The 18,994-nt window shown below is 36.0% G+C and overlaps 1 protein-coding gene and 1 non-coding gene across 2 annotated transcripts; both read right to left on the bottom strand.

Moving 5' to 3' along the window:
• Positions 1–1,100: 1,100 nt before the first annotated feature.
• On the bottom strand, positions 1,101–1,174 carry TRNAI-UAU. The gene has a single exon. It is a non-coding gene; the product is annotated as a tRNA-Ile (tRNA).
• A 13,965-nt stretch (positions 1,175–15,139) lies between these two features.
• On the bottom strand, positions 15,140–15,858 carry LOC109179071 (uncharacterized mitochondrial protein AtMg00810-like). The gene is made up of 2 exons (XM_019328640.1): positions 15,690–15,858; positions 15,140–15,558 (listed from the first exon to the last, which is right to left on the bottom strand). The coding sequence occupies exons 1-2, from the start codon at positions 15,856–15,858 to the stop codon at positions 15,140–15,142; spliced, it is 588 nt and encodes a 195-aa protein (XP_019184185.1).
• Positions 15,859–18,994: the final 3,136 nt, after the last annotated feature.

The following is an 18,994-nucleotide window of genomic DNA, read 5'->3' as shown; positions in this document are numbered from 1 at the left end:
TGGCATGGAGGTGTTGGAGAAGAAAAAGGAGTGGAGGAGAATAAGAAACAGGAGGGGAGGTTGGGAAGATGAAGAAGAAGGGGTGGCGGTGAAGGTTTTTTTTTTTTTTTTTTTTTTTTTTTTTTTTTTCAAGTGAAGAATGAGGGGGAATGCGTTCTAGGTTTTAGAGAACATACATTTTTTTAAGATAGCTATACTACGTAAGTACTTCACCTAACCGACGTCGTATAGTATTAATTTTTATATATAAAAAGAAAACATGTATACTATACAACGTCAGTTATACTAAAATCAACGTCGTATAGATATTAATTTCTTTTTTTTTTTTTAAATAAAGGTTACGACATCGGTTCTTTAACGAACCGGTGTCGTAACATTACTTTAAAAAAAATAGTTATACTATACGATGTCAGTTATAAAACAAACCGACGTCGTAGATTTTGTTAATTTTTTTAATTATTTAAAATGAGTTATAAGGTTGGTTTTTAAGAAAATGTATTATCATACTACGATGTGGCATTAATTGAAGGATTAGTGGTAAAAAAAAATGTAAAAAAAAAAAGTATTAATTAAACGATTCTTTCAGTTAAAGTGTTTGAAAATTTGAGATTTTTGAATTTTATGAGCTTAATTTTACAATTCAATATAGTTAGATGATTTACTTGACTTTATCCCTCCCCCACCACCAAAAAAAGAAAAAAAGAAAAAAAGAAAAGGTATAACTGTATATGAGAGTAAATATACAATGTACATGTTAATACATTTAACCAGTAATAAAGCCAAACATATAATATAGGCGAATCAATATTCTAAATAGTTATACCATAGACCCAGATCTACCTTGCAAGGTGGATCCGGGTCAAAATACATGATTTACATAGTGAATGTTCACAATTACATGCACAGTTTACATACTTAATGTTCACAATTTGTCACAATTTACCTTTTGCAAAATTGTGAATATTAGATATGTAAATTATGAATTTAGCATGTAAATTGTGTATTTTGGAGTCCTAGAATAATTTGCCCAATATTCTAACTTAATATTGTCCTTTAAACAACATTAAAATATAAATTCTAAATTATGTTTTTTTTTAAATTGGTCTTGGTGGGGCTTGAACCTACGACTTTCGGCTCATAAAACCAACACTTTAACCAACTAAGTTACAAGACCAACAAATTATATTTATTGATAAATATATTTATTTTATGATTGCCAATGATAATTTTTATATTTTCAAATTTTCATATAATTTCTCTTTACAAACAATTTCAAATACATATAATCAATGTTTATCAAATTATCGCCTATTTTATTTCCTATTTAGTTATGCAATTGTGCGTCTCATGGTGTTTTTTTTTTTAATAACCTCCAAAATCTTTGTTTTTACAGGAGTTAACTTTTGGAAAAAAGCATTCATCACACCCGTTAAAATTCAAGCTTGATTTTTCACTTCTGCAAAATCTGTGTAAAAACTACAGATGTGCATGCTCTTAGTTGCATAATTTTGGATTGTTTAGAAACTCAATTACAATTGTGTAAGTTGAATGATCCAATTGTATTTTTGTATGCAATTTAATGACTTATTTGAACATTATTCTAAAATAGAATAAACTCAAACTTGATTTGATGTAACTTCGTTCGAATGTCGCCATAATTTCAAGTCAAAGAGTAAGTGTTGTGGATCAAATGAGCCGAAAACAATGTCCGAGGAAAAACGGAAAACACAACGCACGTTGTGAGTGGCGTTGTGACACTGTCTAAGAGTTCAACACCTGCGTTGTGATGAAGGCCGAAGGTTCAACGCACCCTCCAACGCAGTAGCAACGCACGTGATGAAGAGGAGGAAAAGAGGAAAATTCCAGTAAGTTCAACGAGACTCACAATGCACGTTGTGAGCCTCATTGTGACACTATTCGAGAGCTCAACGCGGACAGCAACGCACGTTGCTATGTGCGTTGCGACGTCCCGATTCCAGGGGTCTGCGATTTAAACCCTACGTAAACCCTCATTCTCCCATTCTATTCTCTCAACTCACCCAAGAAACCTCTCCAAACACAAGGTAACCTCTAACCTTGCTACTTTGTTCCTTCTTTAAAGAAGTTTTCAAGAGCAATTTTGTGTAGACATCTCCATCCAAGAGGTAAAAGCTTCTAATCTCCATTCTCCATTGTTGAATTTTTCTAAGTTTTCTCTCTCTAAGCATGAATGCTAGTCTATGTGGTGTTGTGCTTTTGTTGATACATATTCATGTATAATGATTAGCGTTGCATGAGAGATTGTTTTGATGGGATGATTTTGCCTTTCAAGTGCTTAAAATTTCTTGCACAAACCCTAGGTTTGATTTCAGGAAAGTTTTGATTGGGTTTACTTGTTTTCCTTTGTTGATGCAAAATTGTGAGTAGAATTGTGTAGCTACATTGATATTAAGCTTGTATGTGATAAAAAGTTCTTACCTTTGGTTAAAAATTTGATCTTTGTATGTGCAACCATCATTGTTAGGTTGAAGAAGAAGAAGAAGTTGACTTTTTAGATTTTGACATGCATTGTGTTCACTTTTGGAAATTGATTTTGATTGATCTAAATTGTCAATTCTTTTCATGATAGTTGCCTATGTTCCTTTGTGTACATGTGACAATTTGTACCCCTCATATTTGCTTACCCCATGCCATGATTGATTAACTTGCCCGATACTTGGTTCCGCTTAATTGCTTAAAGACCTGAGAATGTTACTCTTGTAGGAAATGAAGAGGACTAGGGTGACCAAGACAAAGAATGGTAAGGAAAAAGGAGAATCAAATACCCAAGGGGCAAAACGAGGTTTGCAGGCAAATGTGAAACAAGTGGATCCCCTAGAAAGCTCTATGGAAGACCAAAGAATCAAATTAAAGGGGGAAGCCCTGTTTCAATTCATGAAGACAAGAGAATACAACATTGTTCAGTGGAGATACATAGAGCTACCGCTCTTGGAAGAATTTGGCATCCGAGAGGAGGTAGAAACACTCATGGGACGCGAACAGTGGCATGATGTATTTGCTTGGAAGGATGCCACATATAGCCCCCTCATACACGAGTTTGTGACCACGCTAAAAGTTAGTAGGGGAGCTGTGGATCTCACAAATCCAACCATTCACTTCCAACTTTTCAACAAGAACTACCATCTGTCAGTGAATGATTTGGGAAGGTTGCTAGGATTCTACACAGAGGACGAGCAAGAAAATGAGGAATACCGGAGGCTACCATTGGATTTCGAGGAGGAGCAAAAGCTACGCGCCTATTGGGTAGACATCTCATACTCCAAAGTCCGATGGGATGGTTCAAGAGTGCACGGGACCGACATTGCTAGGCCGGACTTAAGGACTATAAATAGGATCTTGGTACAATCCTAGAATGGCCGAACAACAAACGTGAATAGAGTTGCTAGGACGGATCTCCTTGCCTTATGGAGCATGGACACCGACAACCCCGTTAACATGGGGGAAATAGTCAAAACGTGGCTGAAGTCCCAATGCAACAAAGCGAACAAATCAATATTTGTGGGACCTATTGTAAGCCGGTTGTGTCGAGGTTTGAAGCTCACCGCTTTATTGGAGAAGGAGACCCTAGCAGCAAGTATGGCAGCAATGAGCAAGAAGGGGGTGATTGATCTAGAAGTTCCACTTCTAGCCGACTTAGAGGGAGAGGATTATCCACCACCTCTCATGCCGACGAGTCCCCCGGTGCCACCTCACTACGCTCCAGATACCACTTCGCGAAACATGCAAGCCGCCACTCTACAACTGTACACGAACATCATGGCTAGCCAACAAAGGGTTGAAGAAAGGCTACGACGAATGGATGAAAGACAAATGCAATCGGAAGAATGTAGCCGGAGAGCAATTGAACCTCAACGCTTACAAATTGGAGAGCTCCGGGAGCAAATCAATAGGATTCATCCACCTCCACCCTCGGATTGGTGTTGAGAAGGTCGTGCTTTTATTTCCCTTGCGTTTTTACTTTATTGTTAGACTCCTTTATTTTCTTGTTTATACTTTATTTTATTTTTACTTTTTAATGCTTTTATGTTCTTAGGATTTTCTTTATTGTTTTTATTTTTATTAGGAATGACCCCGTTGCAACCTTTTGCACCTTTATTATTAGGACTTTGATGCTACATCGTTTGTGGAAAGGGATGCTACAAATTGGTTTACTTCTTCTATCCCTTGCTCTTTAAATTTGACCCTCATTTTATTTCTAAAGTGTGGAAAAGGGGTTTGCATAGTTTTGCTAGTTTATTTCTTATTCACCTTGTCTTTTGTGCACCCCAAGTCCCGGTAACACTTCTAAAGTGTGGAAACACACTTAAAGGGACTCCACCTTAGGTTGTTTTGTTTGACCCGTGTGTAAGATTTTCCCTAATAATATATATTATATATTATATATTAGGGCCTTAATTAAGTGGTGCAAGTTGACTAGGCTTATTAAGTGGTCTGGTTGGACTTAATAACTAGTAGTTGTTAGTCAACCAAACTCTGTGCCTAATATAAACCTGGATTGATGGGATACAGGATTATGGATTAGATAACACATTCAGTTATGGTACTCAGACCGCTCAGTAGACACCAATACACCATCTAGGGTTCTGAGTCAGGTCTGAGGCAAAACACGGCTAACGGTCTACCGTTAAGAGGCAACACAACAGGAACATCAACTATGGCTGGAGATCAACTATGGCTGGAGATCAACACGGCTACGCTTCCGCTCTCATACGAGGTCAGGTTTCTCGTATACATTATAGTTAGACTATTGTATATCTAGCATTTGGTATCAGAGCCTTTATAATCTGTGCCTAGTTGATTGTTATGCCTAAAATCAACATTAAGTTTTAAGTTTTTTCATATACATTAAGTTTTTGTATATGTTCATGTGCATAACTTTGAATTACAATCTTTATTCATTCAAAATATACATATAAATTACCGAGTATATATTTAGTTTTTTATTTTATTTTAATATACTTGTGTAAACTATTTTGTATATTTTGAAATTTGTGTGGATTGTTTGTAATTCATTTGGATAGCTAAAAAGTTATTAATTAGCATTAAGAATACCTATTGCATGCTACTGCCACAAGTTGTCCATTAATTTTTTTTTTCCCAGCGTATTGGTCTAATGGCCAAGCTTTCAGCATGAGGCAACGGCGGTGATGTTGCTTAAAGGCCATGATGGTTGCAACAAGCGCTGCGTGCGGCGCTGCGGTTTCATTCACGCTTTCCCGGCGATGACGAGACTTGCAGTTGCGGGCGGTGGACGACCGACGACGTCGCGGCTGAGGGCGGTTGGCAGCGGACGTCGGCGCTGCGAAGAGGAGAAACAGCAGTGGTAAAGCTGGGTTCCCGGCGACTTCATTGGTCCCTCTCCTCCTCCAGGCGGTGTCGGCTCCGATTTGCTGTTGTTCTCCCTCGTAGCTTCGGACGGCGCTGGTTGTTCTCAAGGCAGTAGGCTTCCTGGCTGATTAAACATGAAGAAGGTGATGATGGATTATATGTCATTGGGCCAGGTCCGGCCCATTTCGTCCAGACCTGGTCCAATATTAAAAAAAAAAACCCTGGGCCTATTTGGTTTAATTGGGCTTGCTTTAGTTTTTATTTTATTTTTCGTTCATCATATTTAGACTTCTTCTAGATTAATCGATCAATTTAGGGTCCGTTTGGAAAGCAGGAAAATAACTTCTGGAAAATGTTTTCTGGAAAATGAGTCATTTTCCGGAAAACATTTTCCTTTCCAGTGTTTGGTTGCATTCTGGAAAACTGTTTTTGTGTGTTTGGTTCATTTTCTGGAAAATGAGTAGAATTGTATAATTAAACATCTTAATTATTTTATTTAGAATATTACAACATGTATAATAATATAATTTTAAATATAATAAAAATAACTAATAATATATCAAAAATATTATGGTGGTGGTGGTGGTGGTGGTGGTGTAGTAGTGGTGTTATTTGTTATATAATAATAATAATAATAATAATAATAATAATAATAATAATAACTGGTGGTGGTATGACAATGGTAGCAGTGGTGGTGGTGGTGGTGGTGATGGTGTGGTGGCGGTGGTTGCGGTGGTATGGTGGTGGTGGTGGTGGCGGTGGTATGGTCGTGGTGGTGGCGGCGTCGGTGGTGTGGTGGTGGTGGCGGTGGTATGGTGGTGGTGGTGGTGGCGGCGGTGGTGGTATGGTCGTGGTGGTGGCGGCGGCGATGGTAGTGGTGGTGGTGTGGTGGCGGCGGCGGTGGTGTGATGGTGGTGGTGGTTGCGGTGGTATGGTGGTGGTGGCGGCGGCGGCGGCGGTAGTGGTGGTGGTGGTGGTGGCGGCGACGGTGGTTGCGATGGTATGGTGGTGGTAGTGGCGACGACGGTGGTGGTGGTGGTGTGATGGTGGTGGTGTGGTGGCGGTGGTATGGTGGTGGTGGCGGTGGTATGGTGGTGGTGGCGATGGTGTGATGGTGGCGGTGGTATGGTGGTGGTGGTGGTGGCGGTGGTTGCGGTGGTATGGTGGTGGTGGCGGCGGTGGTATGGTGGTGGTGGTGGCGACGGCGGTGATTGAGGTGTTATAGTGGTGGTGGCGGCGGCGGCGGCGGCGGCGACAGTGGTGGTGTGGTGACGGTGGTATGGTGGTGGTGGTGGTGGTGGCAGCGATAATGGTTGCGATGGTACGGTGGTGGTGGTGGTGGTGGCAGCGATGGTGTTGGTGGTAGTGGTATGGTGTTGGTGGTGGTGTGGTGGCGGTGGTTGCGGTGGTATAGTGGTGGTGGCAGCGGCAGTAGTGGTGGTGATGGTGGTAGTGAGGTGGTGGTGGTATGGTGTTGATGATGTTGGTGGTGGTGTGATGTTGGTGTAAAAGTTGGAAAATGATTTCCCCCCAAAAAAAGGGGGAAGTCATTTTCCTCCAAAACAAGCCTATTTTCCAAAGTCAACGGAAAATGATTTCCGTTGACTTGATTTTCCAAGCACATCCAAACAATGAAAACTTGGAAAATGATTTCCAGAACTCATTTTCCAGGTTTCCAAACACACCCTTAATTCCTCTTTCAGTTGTTATTAAATTATCATTCAATTTTGGGCAAATATTAAGTTTTAAATTTGCTATTTGAATTTTAATTTAATGTTGAGGTTTATATTAAATTGCCTGAAGTATTGCAATTTATTTAGGATATATGAGTTAATAATATATTAATATGCAAATTCAAGCATGCCACGTATATTCATAAATTATTGTTATAATTATACATTCATAATAGCATGCATTAAGGTTGGATTTAGCATATTATTAACTCATAAAATCATTATCAACTATCGTTCAATTTTGGATCCTTAGGTCAATTTTGGACATTATGACTTACTAAAGCAGCTTGTTTGGTTTCCCTTTAATTTGACATATTTTAATTTTATGTGTCTCTGGGACTTTAGAACCTATTTTGAACAAGCTATTTGGGACCTATCTTGGGTCATTAAAGTATGGATCCCACCATTTTGATTGATATTTTAAATAATAATTATAGCTTTTTTTTTAGTATAACATGTTTATTCACTTTTAATTATTACTAACTGCCATATTTTGGTATTCATTGTTGGTAATAATATTAAATTCTGGATCTACTTCAGTATTAGACCAATTTTCATACATGTTATAATTCACTTGGGTCATTGAGGTCTATGAGTCTAATTTGAGTGATTAAGTGCTATAATTATTGTCTTGATCTGTTTTGAGACATTAAGGATTAAGGATTTAATTGTTATTTTGGCCATTAAGAATTACAAACTATTGTTTAAGTTGATTAATTTTTAATCTAGTTTTTCAGGGCCTTAATAATAATATTAACTCTTTAATTTTATGGAAAAAGCAATATAGTTGGTATATTGTCTGTATAATGGTAATTTGGTTATTACCTTAACTTCAGTCTCCTAAGTATCATAATAGTCATGGTCAATTATTATGTGGTAAATTGAGATTAGTATTTGGCATCCCTTAATTATAGTTTTGCCTTTATTGTAATTATTATTATTTAGCATTATTAATTACTGTTATTAAGTTTAGGGGCTAATCACATTTTATTACTTTTCATAATAATTATCATTTAATGGTAATCTGCTATATTTGGTACATTGGCATGATTACCACTTCATTTTACATGACTATTAATGTTGGTAATTAAGTCCTACCAATAAATCTTTTAACGTACCATTGGACGCTGCATCGAGTTTATTGACACCTATAGTGAAGATTGGGAGAATTCTGGAGTCTTTTCTTCTCTTGTGGATCGTCATCGTTGTTAGCGCAATGGGCAGATGCGGTTTGCATCATTAAGGTTAGCCATTAATTATCTTTTATGGTTGTTATTGATAATTAGTGCTACAGTTACAGTTAACCGCTAATTTGGACTAGTCGCATATTTTATCTTTAGAAAAATGGAAACATTAAAGGTGCATTACCATACATTAGTTTGTCGTTATTATTAATGTTAATAGTGATTATAATGTTACTTATTGCTATTAATAATTAATTAATGATAACATTAATATTCTTATGGTATTCAGATATGTGCATTGAACTGTTTCCCAATAAATTTATGTGACAATATTCCAGTACAGAAAATAATTTTCTTGACATTAATGTTTTTCGGACTTCAAATTTTATTACGTTTTCAAAATTTTATCCGAAAACGTTTATAAATGTTAGCGGTTTTGACCATTTTTTCCATATTTAGTCTCCTACTTAATGTGATAATATTATTATGGCTATTTATTGCTATTTTGGTTATTTGCAATTTTGCCATTAATAATAATAATATTATTAACTGGGTTATGGAGAGTGATTTTGAATCAATTTAGTAATTTTGGAAAAACATATTTTCTAGGCAATTGACTTTTGCCATTAATTCCATAATTCAGTTAGTTTTTGGAATTATGATTTTAGTTCTGAGTGCCCATGTTTGGTTAAGTATGAATAAATGAATATTTTGTTTAAATTCATATCCTTTAGTTGGTTCATACACTTTAGGTTGTTTTATGCATCCGATCATATTAAATGCATAATATTAAGTTTAATTATGCAATTAGGGTTTGTGAGATTTTAATTTACAAATGATAGCATATCCTTTTGGTTTGATATTGTTTGAATTTGTAAATTCAGTTATTTCTCATGAATTTGATCTTCATGCATTAAAACATTTTCCCATGGGCTTACAGTTTAAAAAATTTTAAAGTATATATCCAGTACATTATTATTCAAAATGTTGGGTCTCTTTTGGTTTGGACTCATTGGTGTTTGAATATTAAGTTTATACTGTGAAATCTCACATTGTAAATTTGCCTTAAGTTATGCAATTTATTTGGAATATATGAGTTTAATGTTTAATTTTATGCATATTCGTCCTAAGCATAATATTATGTTTTAAATTATGCAATTTTATTATGCCTTTAGCAATGCATACTTTGAGATGGAATTATATTAGTTCCTATTTAAGTTGGACTTACGCATAAACTTTAGTTGCGGTAGTGCCTGAATTTAAGCACGTTTAGGTTCACCATTTAAGCTTTAATCATAGGTGAACCCAACAGTTTTCTGGTGTATACCATACAGTTTACTGGTTTATACCCCAAACAGTTATACATTAAGTATATATGAATCGGTGAGGCATACTAGTTTTAATGGCCGTGACTTAAGAACATCTTGTGCCATTAGTCTCCTTAAATTGATACTCTATTTAAGGAATAGGTTTTGAGTGAGACTTAGTCTCTAACCACCTTTCCTTGGAGTATATTTAGTTTTTCCCATCACAATCTGGTATAATCTGTTTGTCAAAATTTTAAGTATTCCTTGCCAATGTGATTTTATTTCGGTTCATTAAAGAATAGCCAAAGCATCTTTAATTTACTGAAGTCTCTTAAATTTTCGATTTTGGTTAATTAAGAAAATGCTACAGCATATTCAGCTACCTAAGATTCTTAAGTTTTCAATCACATAAAGTTTAGGCAAGGAATTGATAATTGTCTAGTGATCTTATAATTTTAATTTGGTTTTGGAGTAGCCACAACATCCTTAATCTGTTAAAATTATATATTAAGCGGTTTATTTTGATCACATAAAGTTTTGGACATATCATTTGTGATTAATTGTATGTAATATGATGAAATTTAGCCTACAGGCAATTTCGTTATATTTGTATAATTAATCAGGATGAAATACTGGACTACGGTCATAATTTAGCCCACAGGCAATTATGTATCGGAATGTAGTTTAGTAGTTTTATCAGTGATGATAGAAATAAATCAATTTATTTACTTTATGGTTATTTGTAAATAATTTCCAATTCTATCATGAAGTTTAATTTTATGGTGTAAACTTTAGATCATATTTCTTAATTTGCCCACAGGGATTAAGAAAAGGAACATGATTTCTTAAGTTTTATCATAATGGTTGTAATGAATCATATTGAATAAAACTTTAGCTTACAGGCAAGTTTTATGTCATTTGATTCTTCAACTCATTTGATAATAGTTTCATCATAAATAAAATTTTTCAGTTGGATCTAATTGAGTAAAACTTTAGCCCACAGGCAAGTTTTATGTCACTAGATTCTTCTGGCTCTTTAGTAATTGTGAAAAATATTATCATAAGGGTTTCTTAATTGGATTAAAACTTTAGCCCACATGCAAGTTTTATGTCAATAAATCCTTCAAACCATTAGATAATAATTTTATCACAATCTTAGAATTTATAAATTTAGCTCAATTATAATTCTAAATTTCATGGTTTGCATTGGCAAAACATGTTTTCAATCACTTCCCAAAATTTAGCCACTTCTATTAATTAATCCACGAATCTTGCTCGGTTCTTCGGACTAACTGTAGTAAGTTACATGATTTGACATACATCTTTTGGATTCCATTAATAATAAAATGTATCTTTTGAGCCAAATTCTAACTTGGTTTTGGAAGGTGTATTTTGTTTTTTTTAGTATGTCCAACTATGGTGGGGAAATATATCTTCATTATTTCGTTGGACTTTAATTGGAACAAAAAATTGATTATTTAGTATGTCCAACTAATGGTGGGGAATTATGTCTTCATTTGTTAGTTGGTCAATAAATCAATTATGAGTATGTATCTTATTAAGTACATTTTATTAATTTCGTTGAAGAATGTTTTAATCAGTGTGAGTGATCATTTAGAAAAAGATCATTAAATTACTCCACTAAAGATTTTGGATTTAATTATTGTATTCATACATTCCAAATTGGATTCTATGTCAAACAATAAGTCCAAAATATTCCACAAGTATTAATCTTGTATTTGTTCATATAAATTCATAAGTTCAAATTATTGAACATTTGGTTGTGCAACATATTTATGAAAATGTTGTAACCAAGGAATTTATTAGAATAAAACATTTAATTTGTGGTGCACTGTCATTTAATAAATTCTTTAGTGATTAATAGAGTCTTTAGTTTCTTCAAAATTGATCCTGGGCCATTTCAGTTGTAAGGCTCAAAACAATTTTGTGGGACATATAAGTAAGACTCATTATGTTCAGTTCGTTTAAAGTGAACATTGAAGTTATTTGGGAAGTTATGATGTATGTTTAAGATTCCAAATTTATGGACTTAGACCTTTGGTTTATTGTCTAAGTTATTGGAATGCTTCTGTAACTTGACTATCTTTTGGCTATTTTTGATGAGTGGGAGTGACAGACGTGTCAACCCCAAGCTCTTAGCCGTTAGAGATAGTACTTAAAGTTAACTTATAAAGAAGTCATGGAATATAGTTAGCATTATGCTAACATTAAGAGATCTCTATTTAAGGCATGCTTATAAAGTTTTAGAGATCATACAATGTACTCTTTTGTACAATTTGGATGCGTTTTCTCCTTCAGTTGTGCACATAATGTATTTTGAAAAACATCCCTTAAGGTACCGAGAATAAACATAGGGTTTGTTCATAAAGGACCTAAGTTGGAGAATTAAAATGCATGTGACCATAATGGATACTACTCTGATTAAATAGAGGACATATCACTATGATTCGTGTGTTTTGTTCTTTGATGATGGTTGTGCTAGTACGTGCACCAAGTGGGAGAATGTAAGATTTTCCCTAATAATATATATTATATATTATATATTAGGGCCTTAATTAAGTGGTGCAAGTTGACTATGCTTATTAAGTGGTCTGGTTGGACTTAATAACTAGTAGTTGTTAGTCAACCAAACTCTGTGCCTAATATAAACCTGGATTGATGGGATACAGGATTATGGATTAGATAGCACATTTAGTTACGGTACTCAGATCGCTCAGTAGACACCAATACACCATCTAGGGTTCTGAGTCAGGTCTGAGGCAAAACACGACTAACGATCTGCCGTTAAGAGGCAACACAACAGGAACATCAACTATGGCTGGAGATCAACTATGGCTGGAGATCAACACAGCTACGCTTCCGCTCTCATACGAGGTCAGGTTTCTCGTATACATTATAGTTAGACTATTGTATATGTAACACCGTGCTCATTTGTTCACCTAGTGCTTAAAGTAACATCGAGGACGATGTTCATTTTAAAGTGTGGAAAGGACGCACTTTGTGCTTTAGTGGTTGGAAATTCAATTGATTGATTGGTTCATGCTGAATGATTGTGTGTCTTATTGTAAAGGGCGTCATTGTTTATTCTATCTTAGAAGTGTGGTGATGATGTGCCAAAAATGTTTAATTCTTGAAATATTCTTTGGAAGTTACCTCTTTACACCAAGTGAGAATTGCATAGAGCCAATTAGGTTTACATCTTTTGTATGATTGCATGTTATTCACCTCTTATATTTTTTGGACCTTAGTAAACGATCTCCCGAGGTGGGAGTGTGTTCTCTTCAACCTTGGAAAGATAAAAATTGCAAGTTCGGAATTGAACTAAATCTTGGTGAGGTATTGGAGGAAACGGTGAGCCTTGTGGGTGGGAATTGAAAAAATTCCCTAATCCCAAAATGAAAAAGCATGAGTGAAAGAAGAAGGAGAATAAAAAAATAAAAAATAAAAAAAAAAAGAGAAAAAGGCAAGACGAAAAACAATGGCCAACTGAAAAGAAAAGAGGGGAAAAAATGAAAGAGGGAGCCATTGCTTATGTCGGGATCACAAAAGATTCTCCCGGGCTAAAACATAGAGCTCTATGCTGTGGGGAGTCTATATTTGGCATAAGGGTGGAGGCGTGTGTAACACCCCGTATTTTCCTAAATATTTATATTAAATATAAATATTATACAAATAGAACTATTTGCTTATAATTAAATATTTTGGTATATATATATATATATATATATATATATATATATATATATATATATATATATATATATATATATATATATATATATATGTACACACCTAAATATGTTGGGTCGCTATATCGTGCATCGCGGTGCATAATCGATTATGCACCGCGCGTCAGACACTACAGTGTGTCTAAACCGACACTGGCTCACGTATTATTTTAATATTATCAACTGAAACTACAGTTATATCAAAATGATACTGTAGTTGTAGTGAAATGAAACTACAGTATATATAAAATGAAACTGAATAACATTTCACATATTTGAGTGTATATTGTACAATGAAGCTGTAATTATGTTCAAATGATCATGTAGTTGCGTTTTAATGAAATTATAGTGTATATAAAATAAAATTAAATAACATTTTCACATATTTGAGTGTATAAATATTGAATGAAACTGTAGTTATATCGAAATGAAACTGTAGTTGTGTTGAACTGAAACTGCAGTCTATACAAAATGAAACTGAAAAACAGAGTTATTTTTTGCGAAGATTTCGTTTCTTTTCATTAAATAAAACGACGTCGTTTTGACAGTGTCGGTTTAGACACACTATAGTGTCTGGTGCGCGGTGCATAATCGATTATGCACCGCGGTGCACGATATAATTTTCCAAATATGTTACTATGGGCTTCGGTTAATTATTTTATAAATACCCAAATCCCTTAATTTATTGATATGGTCCATGGTGGACCGTGGACCCTTGTCTAAAATAAAGCCCGTTAGCCTTTTAGATAAAATAAGGAGGACCCTCTTACCTTTTCAGCTTCATATTAGGAATCCTAAACCTCTTACCTTTTTAGATTCGTATTAGGAATCCTAAACCTCTTACATTTTCAGATTCGTATTGGGAATCCTAAACCTATTTAAAAGGAATTAGAAAATAAATTAGAACCCTTACATCCCTATTCCCTCACTCGAAAATCCCTCCCCCCCAAAAGATAGTCAAAGAAATCCCCCATCACCAAGCCTAGGAAAAGATCGAATGGAAGGATACCTTGAGGAAAGATCTTAGGAAGTTGTGGGAAGTTTAATTAAGCTAAAAGGTAACTCATGTATATAAAATTGAGTTGGAATAATTCAATGATGAGAGCTAATAGAGTTGTGTATTGAATGAAATAATATAATGTACAGGGTTACATGTATATATAAGAACGAAGTCTCAAGGAGACTGGGATAGGGAATCATAATCAAACTCAAATACATAGAGTCCTAATACTCCCCCTCAAGCACAAGGTACACTGGTGACTTGTAGCTTGTCCCTAAGAAAGGAGAATCGAGTACGGGTTAGAGCCTTTGTAAAGATATCTATCTGCCAACTGATCCTTTGTTGAAATAAAGTTAACCTGTATATCACCATTCACAACTCTGTCTCTAACAAAATGGTAGTCAATTTCTATATTCTTGGTTCTAGCATAGAAAATAGGGTTTGCACACATATATGTAGCTCCAAGATAATCACACCAAAGCTTGGGAGCAGGCACATCGGTTATGCCGATTTCTCGTAGAAGCGAGAGAGTCCAGATTACCTCGGCACAGACAGCTGCTAAAGCTTTATACTCGGCTTCAGTAGATGATCTAACAACAGTCTGTTGCTTCTTGCATACCCACGATATAAGATTAGAACCAAGAAAAACTGCATACCCACTAGTTGATTTACGATCTTCAGGACAGCCAGTCCAATAAGAATTTGAGAAAGCATGTAATTCTCTGGATACTGATCGCCGAATTCGCAAACCAAAAGTGATAGTTCCCTTTAAATACCTTAGAACACGCTTCATTTGCTCTCAATGCGAGACTGTAGGTGCATGCATGTGCTGACACAGCTGATTTAATGCAAAGGACAAGTCTAGGCGGGAAACTGTAAGATATTGTAAAGCACCTGCCAGACTTCTATATCGTGTGGCATCGTCATATAAATTAGCATTGGAGATAGTGGGTTTATAAGCAGACATATGAGTGGCTAGAGGTTTACAGTATGTCATGCCAGCACGTTTTAAGATATCTGTCATGTATCTTTGTTGAGAGAGAAAAATTTCATCCTTACACTTGATTGTTTCAATCCCTAGGAAGAAACCAAGTTCACCAAGATCCCTAATCTTGAATGCAGATGATAAAGCAGTTAGAAGGGAGCTGATAAAACCTTGATCATTGCCCATTACAAGAATGTCATCAACATAAACAATAACATAAATGAAACCTGAACCTTGTGAGTAGTAAAACAAATATACATATGTTCTTTAAGCTTTAAAACTGCTGCCATCAAGAAGGTATGTAATCGATTAAACCAAGCTCGGGGGGCTTGTTTTAATCCATATAGGGAATGTTTCAACAGACAAACATGATTGGGAAATTGTTTATCAATGTATCCCAGTGGTTGCTTCATATAGACAGTCTCAGATAAAGACCCATTCAAGAAAGCATTATGCACATCAAGCTGTTTGATAACCCAACCAGAGGATATAACCAAAGATGGAAGTAACTTGATAGTAGTGGGTTTGACCATTGGGCTGAATGTGTCAAAAAAATCTTGACCGGGTACCTAAATAAATCGTTTTGCTACCAATCTTGCTTTGTATCGATCGATTGTCCCATCAATTTTCCATTTTGTGTGAAAAACTCATTTACACCCAATAATATTCATATTAGACTGAGATGGGACAAGATATCAGGTTTCATTATGAAGGAGCACATTAAATTCATCATCTATAGCCTTGCACCATTCATCATGTTTAACAGCCTGTGTATAACAAGTAGGTTCAGTTAGGAAAACCTGGGCTGATAGAGCCAAGAGATGACCATTAGCGTGACTACGAGTGGCCATGGAGTGAGTCCGAATCGTGGGGCACGAAGACCGACCTCTCGGCCGGCCACGGCGTCGCTGAGTAGCAGCAGGTTCGATGTCCGCCGAGGGCCCATCCTAGGCCGGTTCTGGCTGGCTAAATTCGCTGCTGGCCGGGACCGGTTCAAGTGAGACTGGATGAGCCGAGACGGATGATGAAGTTGGAACAAGTACAGACTCAGTCCATGGTTGAGTCGTTTGAACTAGTGGTGCATGCAAAACTGTCTTGCCAAAAGGAAAAACATTTTCATCAAACCGAACATGCCTGCATATATATACCTTGTTAGTCTAAATGTCCATGCATATATAACCCCTAAATGACTCAGGATAGCCTAGGAAGACACATGGAGAGGACCTGTAAGACATCTTATAACGATTGTATGGACGCAAATAAGGATAACACAGACAACCAAAGACACGAAGAAAAGAATATGATGGAGGAGATTTATGCAACAGAAGATGATGACTGGATTTATTTGTCACAGCAGATGACATTTTATTAATTAAATAAACCGCAGTCTCAAAAGCATAATCCCAAAACTTATAAGGAATGGAGGCACGACTTAAGAGAGGTAGACTAGTTTCAACAATGTGTCAATGCTTTCTTTCTACACGACCAATCTGTTCATGAGTATATGCACATGATTGCCTATGAAGAATGCCTAACTGAGCCAAGGTGGTGTGTAACATTTTATATTCAGCTCCTAGATCAGACTGAATGGATTTAATTTTGTGAGTGAATGAACGTTCAACCATAGCCCGAAACTTATCAAAGATAGCATAGAGATAAGACTTTTGTGACATAGGAAAACACCGAGTGTAACGAGAGTAATCATCAACAAAGATAACGAAATAACGATATCCATTAGTAGAAAGAATGGGAGCAGGTCCCAAAATGTCTGAGTAAATTAAATCAAGGACACACGAACTAGAGGACTCAACACGCGGTAAGGGAAACCGGGCAGATTTCCCTAACTGTCATGCATTACATAGATCGGAAGAACAACGTATATTACTGCTAGACCCAGTAATCGAACATGACGAAAGAATTTGACTAAGAACTCGTTGATGTGGATGACCAAGATGATCATGCCACACAGATCCTGAGGCTCTAGCTGAAAGAAACGCAGTTGGTGACGAACTCAGAATGGGAAGATTTTAAAGCCCCCTAGAACTATTGCCCCATAGAAGAATTTCCTTGGTGTTGATATCCTTCACACCAAAAAAAAAAAAAAAAGATGGGTGAAACTCAATGAACACCTTATTATCTTATGCAAATTTCTGAACAGACAACAGAGATTTAGACAAACTAGGAACATGATGGATATTAGACAATTGAAAAGATCTAGAGGGGGAATTAAAGGTAGCATGACCAATACGACTAATAAGTAATCCCATACCATCATCGACATGTAATGCGTCATTACCATTGTAGTCCTCTGACAAGGAGAGAGCAGCGATGTCTAGAGTGGCATGATTGGTGGCACCTGTATCTGGTAGCAAAGTGTGGGAACCTTGAGGATCCGAAGGAGTTTCTTGATATATGACATTAGCCGGAGGATCCTTGGCACACCAAAGATGGCATGTGGAAGCAGTATCACCTACACATGACAAAGTTGACACTTGGGTTGCCAGTTGCCGTTGCGTCCTCCACCACGGCGGCCGCCACCACGCCCGCGGCCTCCACCACCACCACGCGTGTAACACCCCACTTTTCTAACTCTGAAATACATCTCTAAACAGTCATTAACATAAACTAAGCAGCGGAAAACTAGAAGATAAGTAGTGGGAGTGTCACCGCCACAACCACCACTCTTTGGTGATTGCACAGGCTAAAAGGGGTAAAACTACAAATAAGATTAAGTCTGGGTACTAAAAATAAATACTGGAAAAGTAAGGGGAAAAACAACACCCCGAAAGACTACAACATCATCAATCATAAAGTCATAAGTCTAAATCCATGATATGATCATAATTAAAACTAGAGTTTAGACATCTTAAACTAAGAGACTAATCTAACTCGATCTCTTCTCACTGCTGGGCCCACCTGAAAGGGGTTTTGCAAGCAAAACATAGACAAACAGGAAAAACACCTGTTAGCTCGAAGCTAAGTATAACCACACTCAACCCTGTAAAGCATTCTAGCATATACTTTGAAAACATTTGATATCTTTATAGCAATAAGATAATCTCAAATCATCTTTAGATTATCATATTCTTTCTAGATGCTTGCACCCTATAATATCAGCTGGCATGCTTATATATGTATAAGACTGATCACGTATATTCATCAACACATAGACTTCTCAAATAACTTAACAAGCAACTCATGCTTACGGATTGGATCATGTTAAAGGACTATACAACAGGTATTTACATGCTTTCACATTCTTACCACATAACATGATAAGTAGAACTTTTACTACAACACGATAATCATGCTCAAGGAATATCTTAAGTTAAACTTCTCATTAAACAATTCTCTTACGATGCTCTATTCGCATACAATCATGTATAACATTATGATCATACTTCTCATGCAATCTAGTGCAACAACATATTCATACTCATATGCAATCTCATGCAATTATATAATCATAGTCTTATGCAATCTAGTGCAACAATATAATCATTCTCTTATGCAATCTAGTGCAACAATATAATCATACTCTTATGCAATCCAATGTAACAATATAATCCTACTCTTATGCAAGCTAGTGCAACAATATAATCATACTCTTATGCAATCTAGTGCAACAACATAATCATACTCTTATGCAATCTAGTGCAACAATATAAT

Source organism: Ipomoea nil, unplaced genomic scaffold, assembly GCF_001879475.1.
Source record: "Ipomoea nil cultivar Tokyo-kokei standard unplaced genomic scaffold, Asagao_1.1 scaffold0876, whole genome shotgun sequence".
NCBI lineage: Eukaryota > Viridiplantae > Streptophyta > Magnoliopsida > Solanales > Convolvulaceae > Ipomoea > Ipomoea nil.
This window is presented reverse-complemented; position numbering and strand designations above follow the sequence as displayed.

What these genes read in the sequence shown, in the direction of transcription:
- LOC109179071 (XM_019328640.1), bottom strand. Translation starts at nt 15,858, where the DNA reads ATGGTCAAACCCACTACTATCAAGTTACTTCCATCTTTGGTTATATCC. An exon ending in ACAATTTCCCAATCATGTTT is followed by an intron (nt 15,559 to 15,689) that starts GTCTGTTGAAAC and finishes ACTACTCACAAG; the next exon opens with GTTCAGGTTTCATTTATGTT.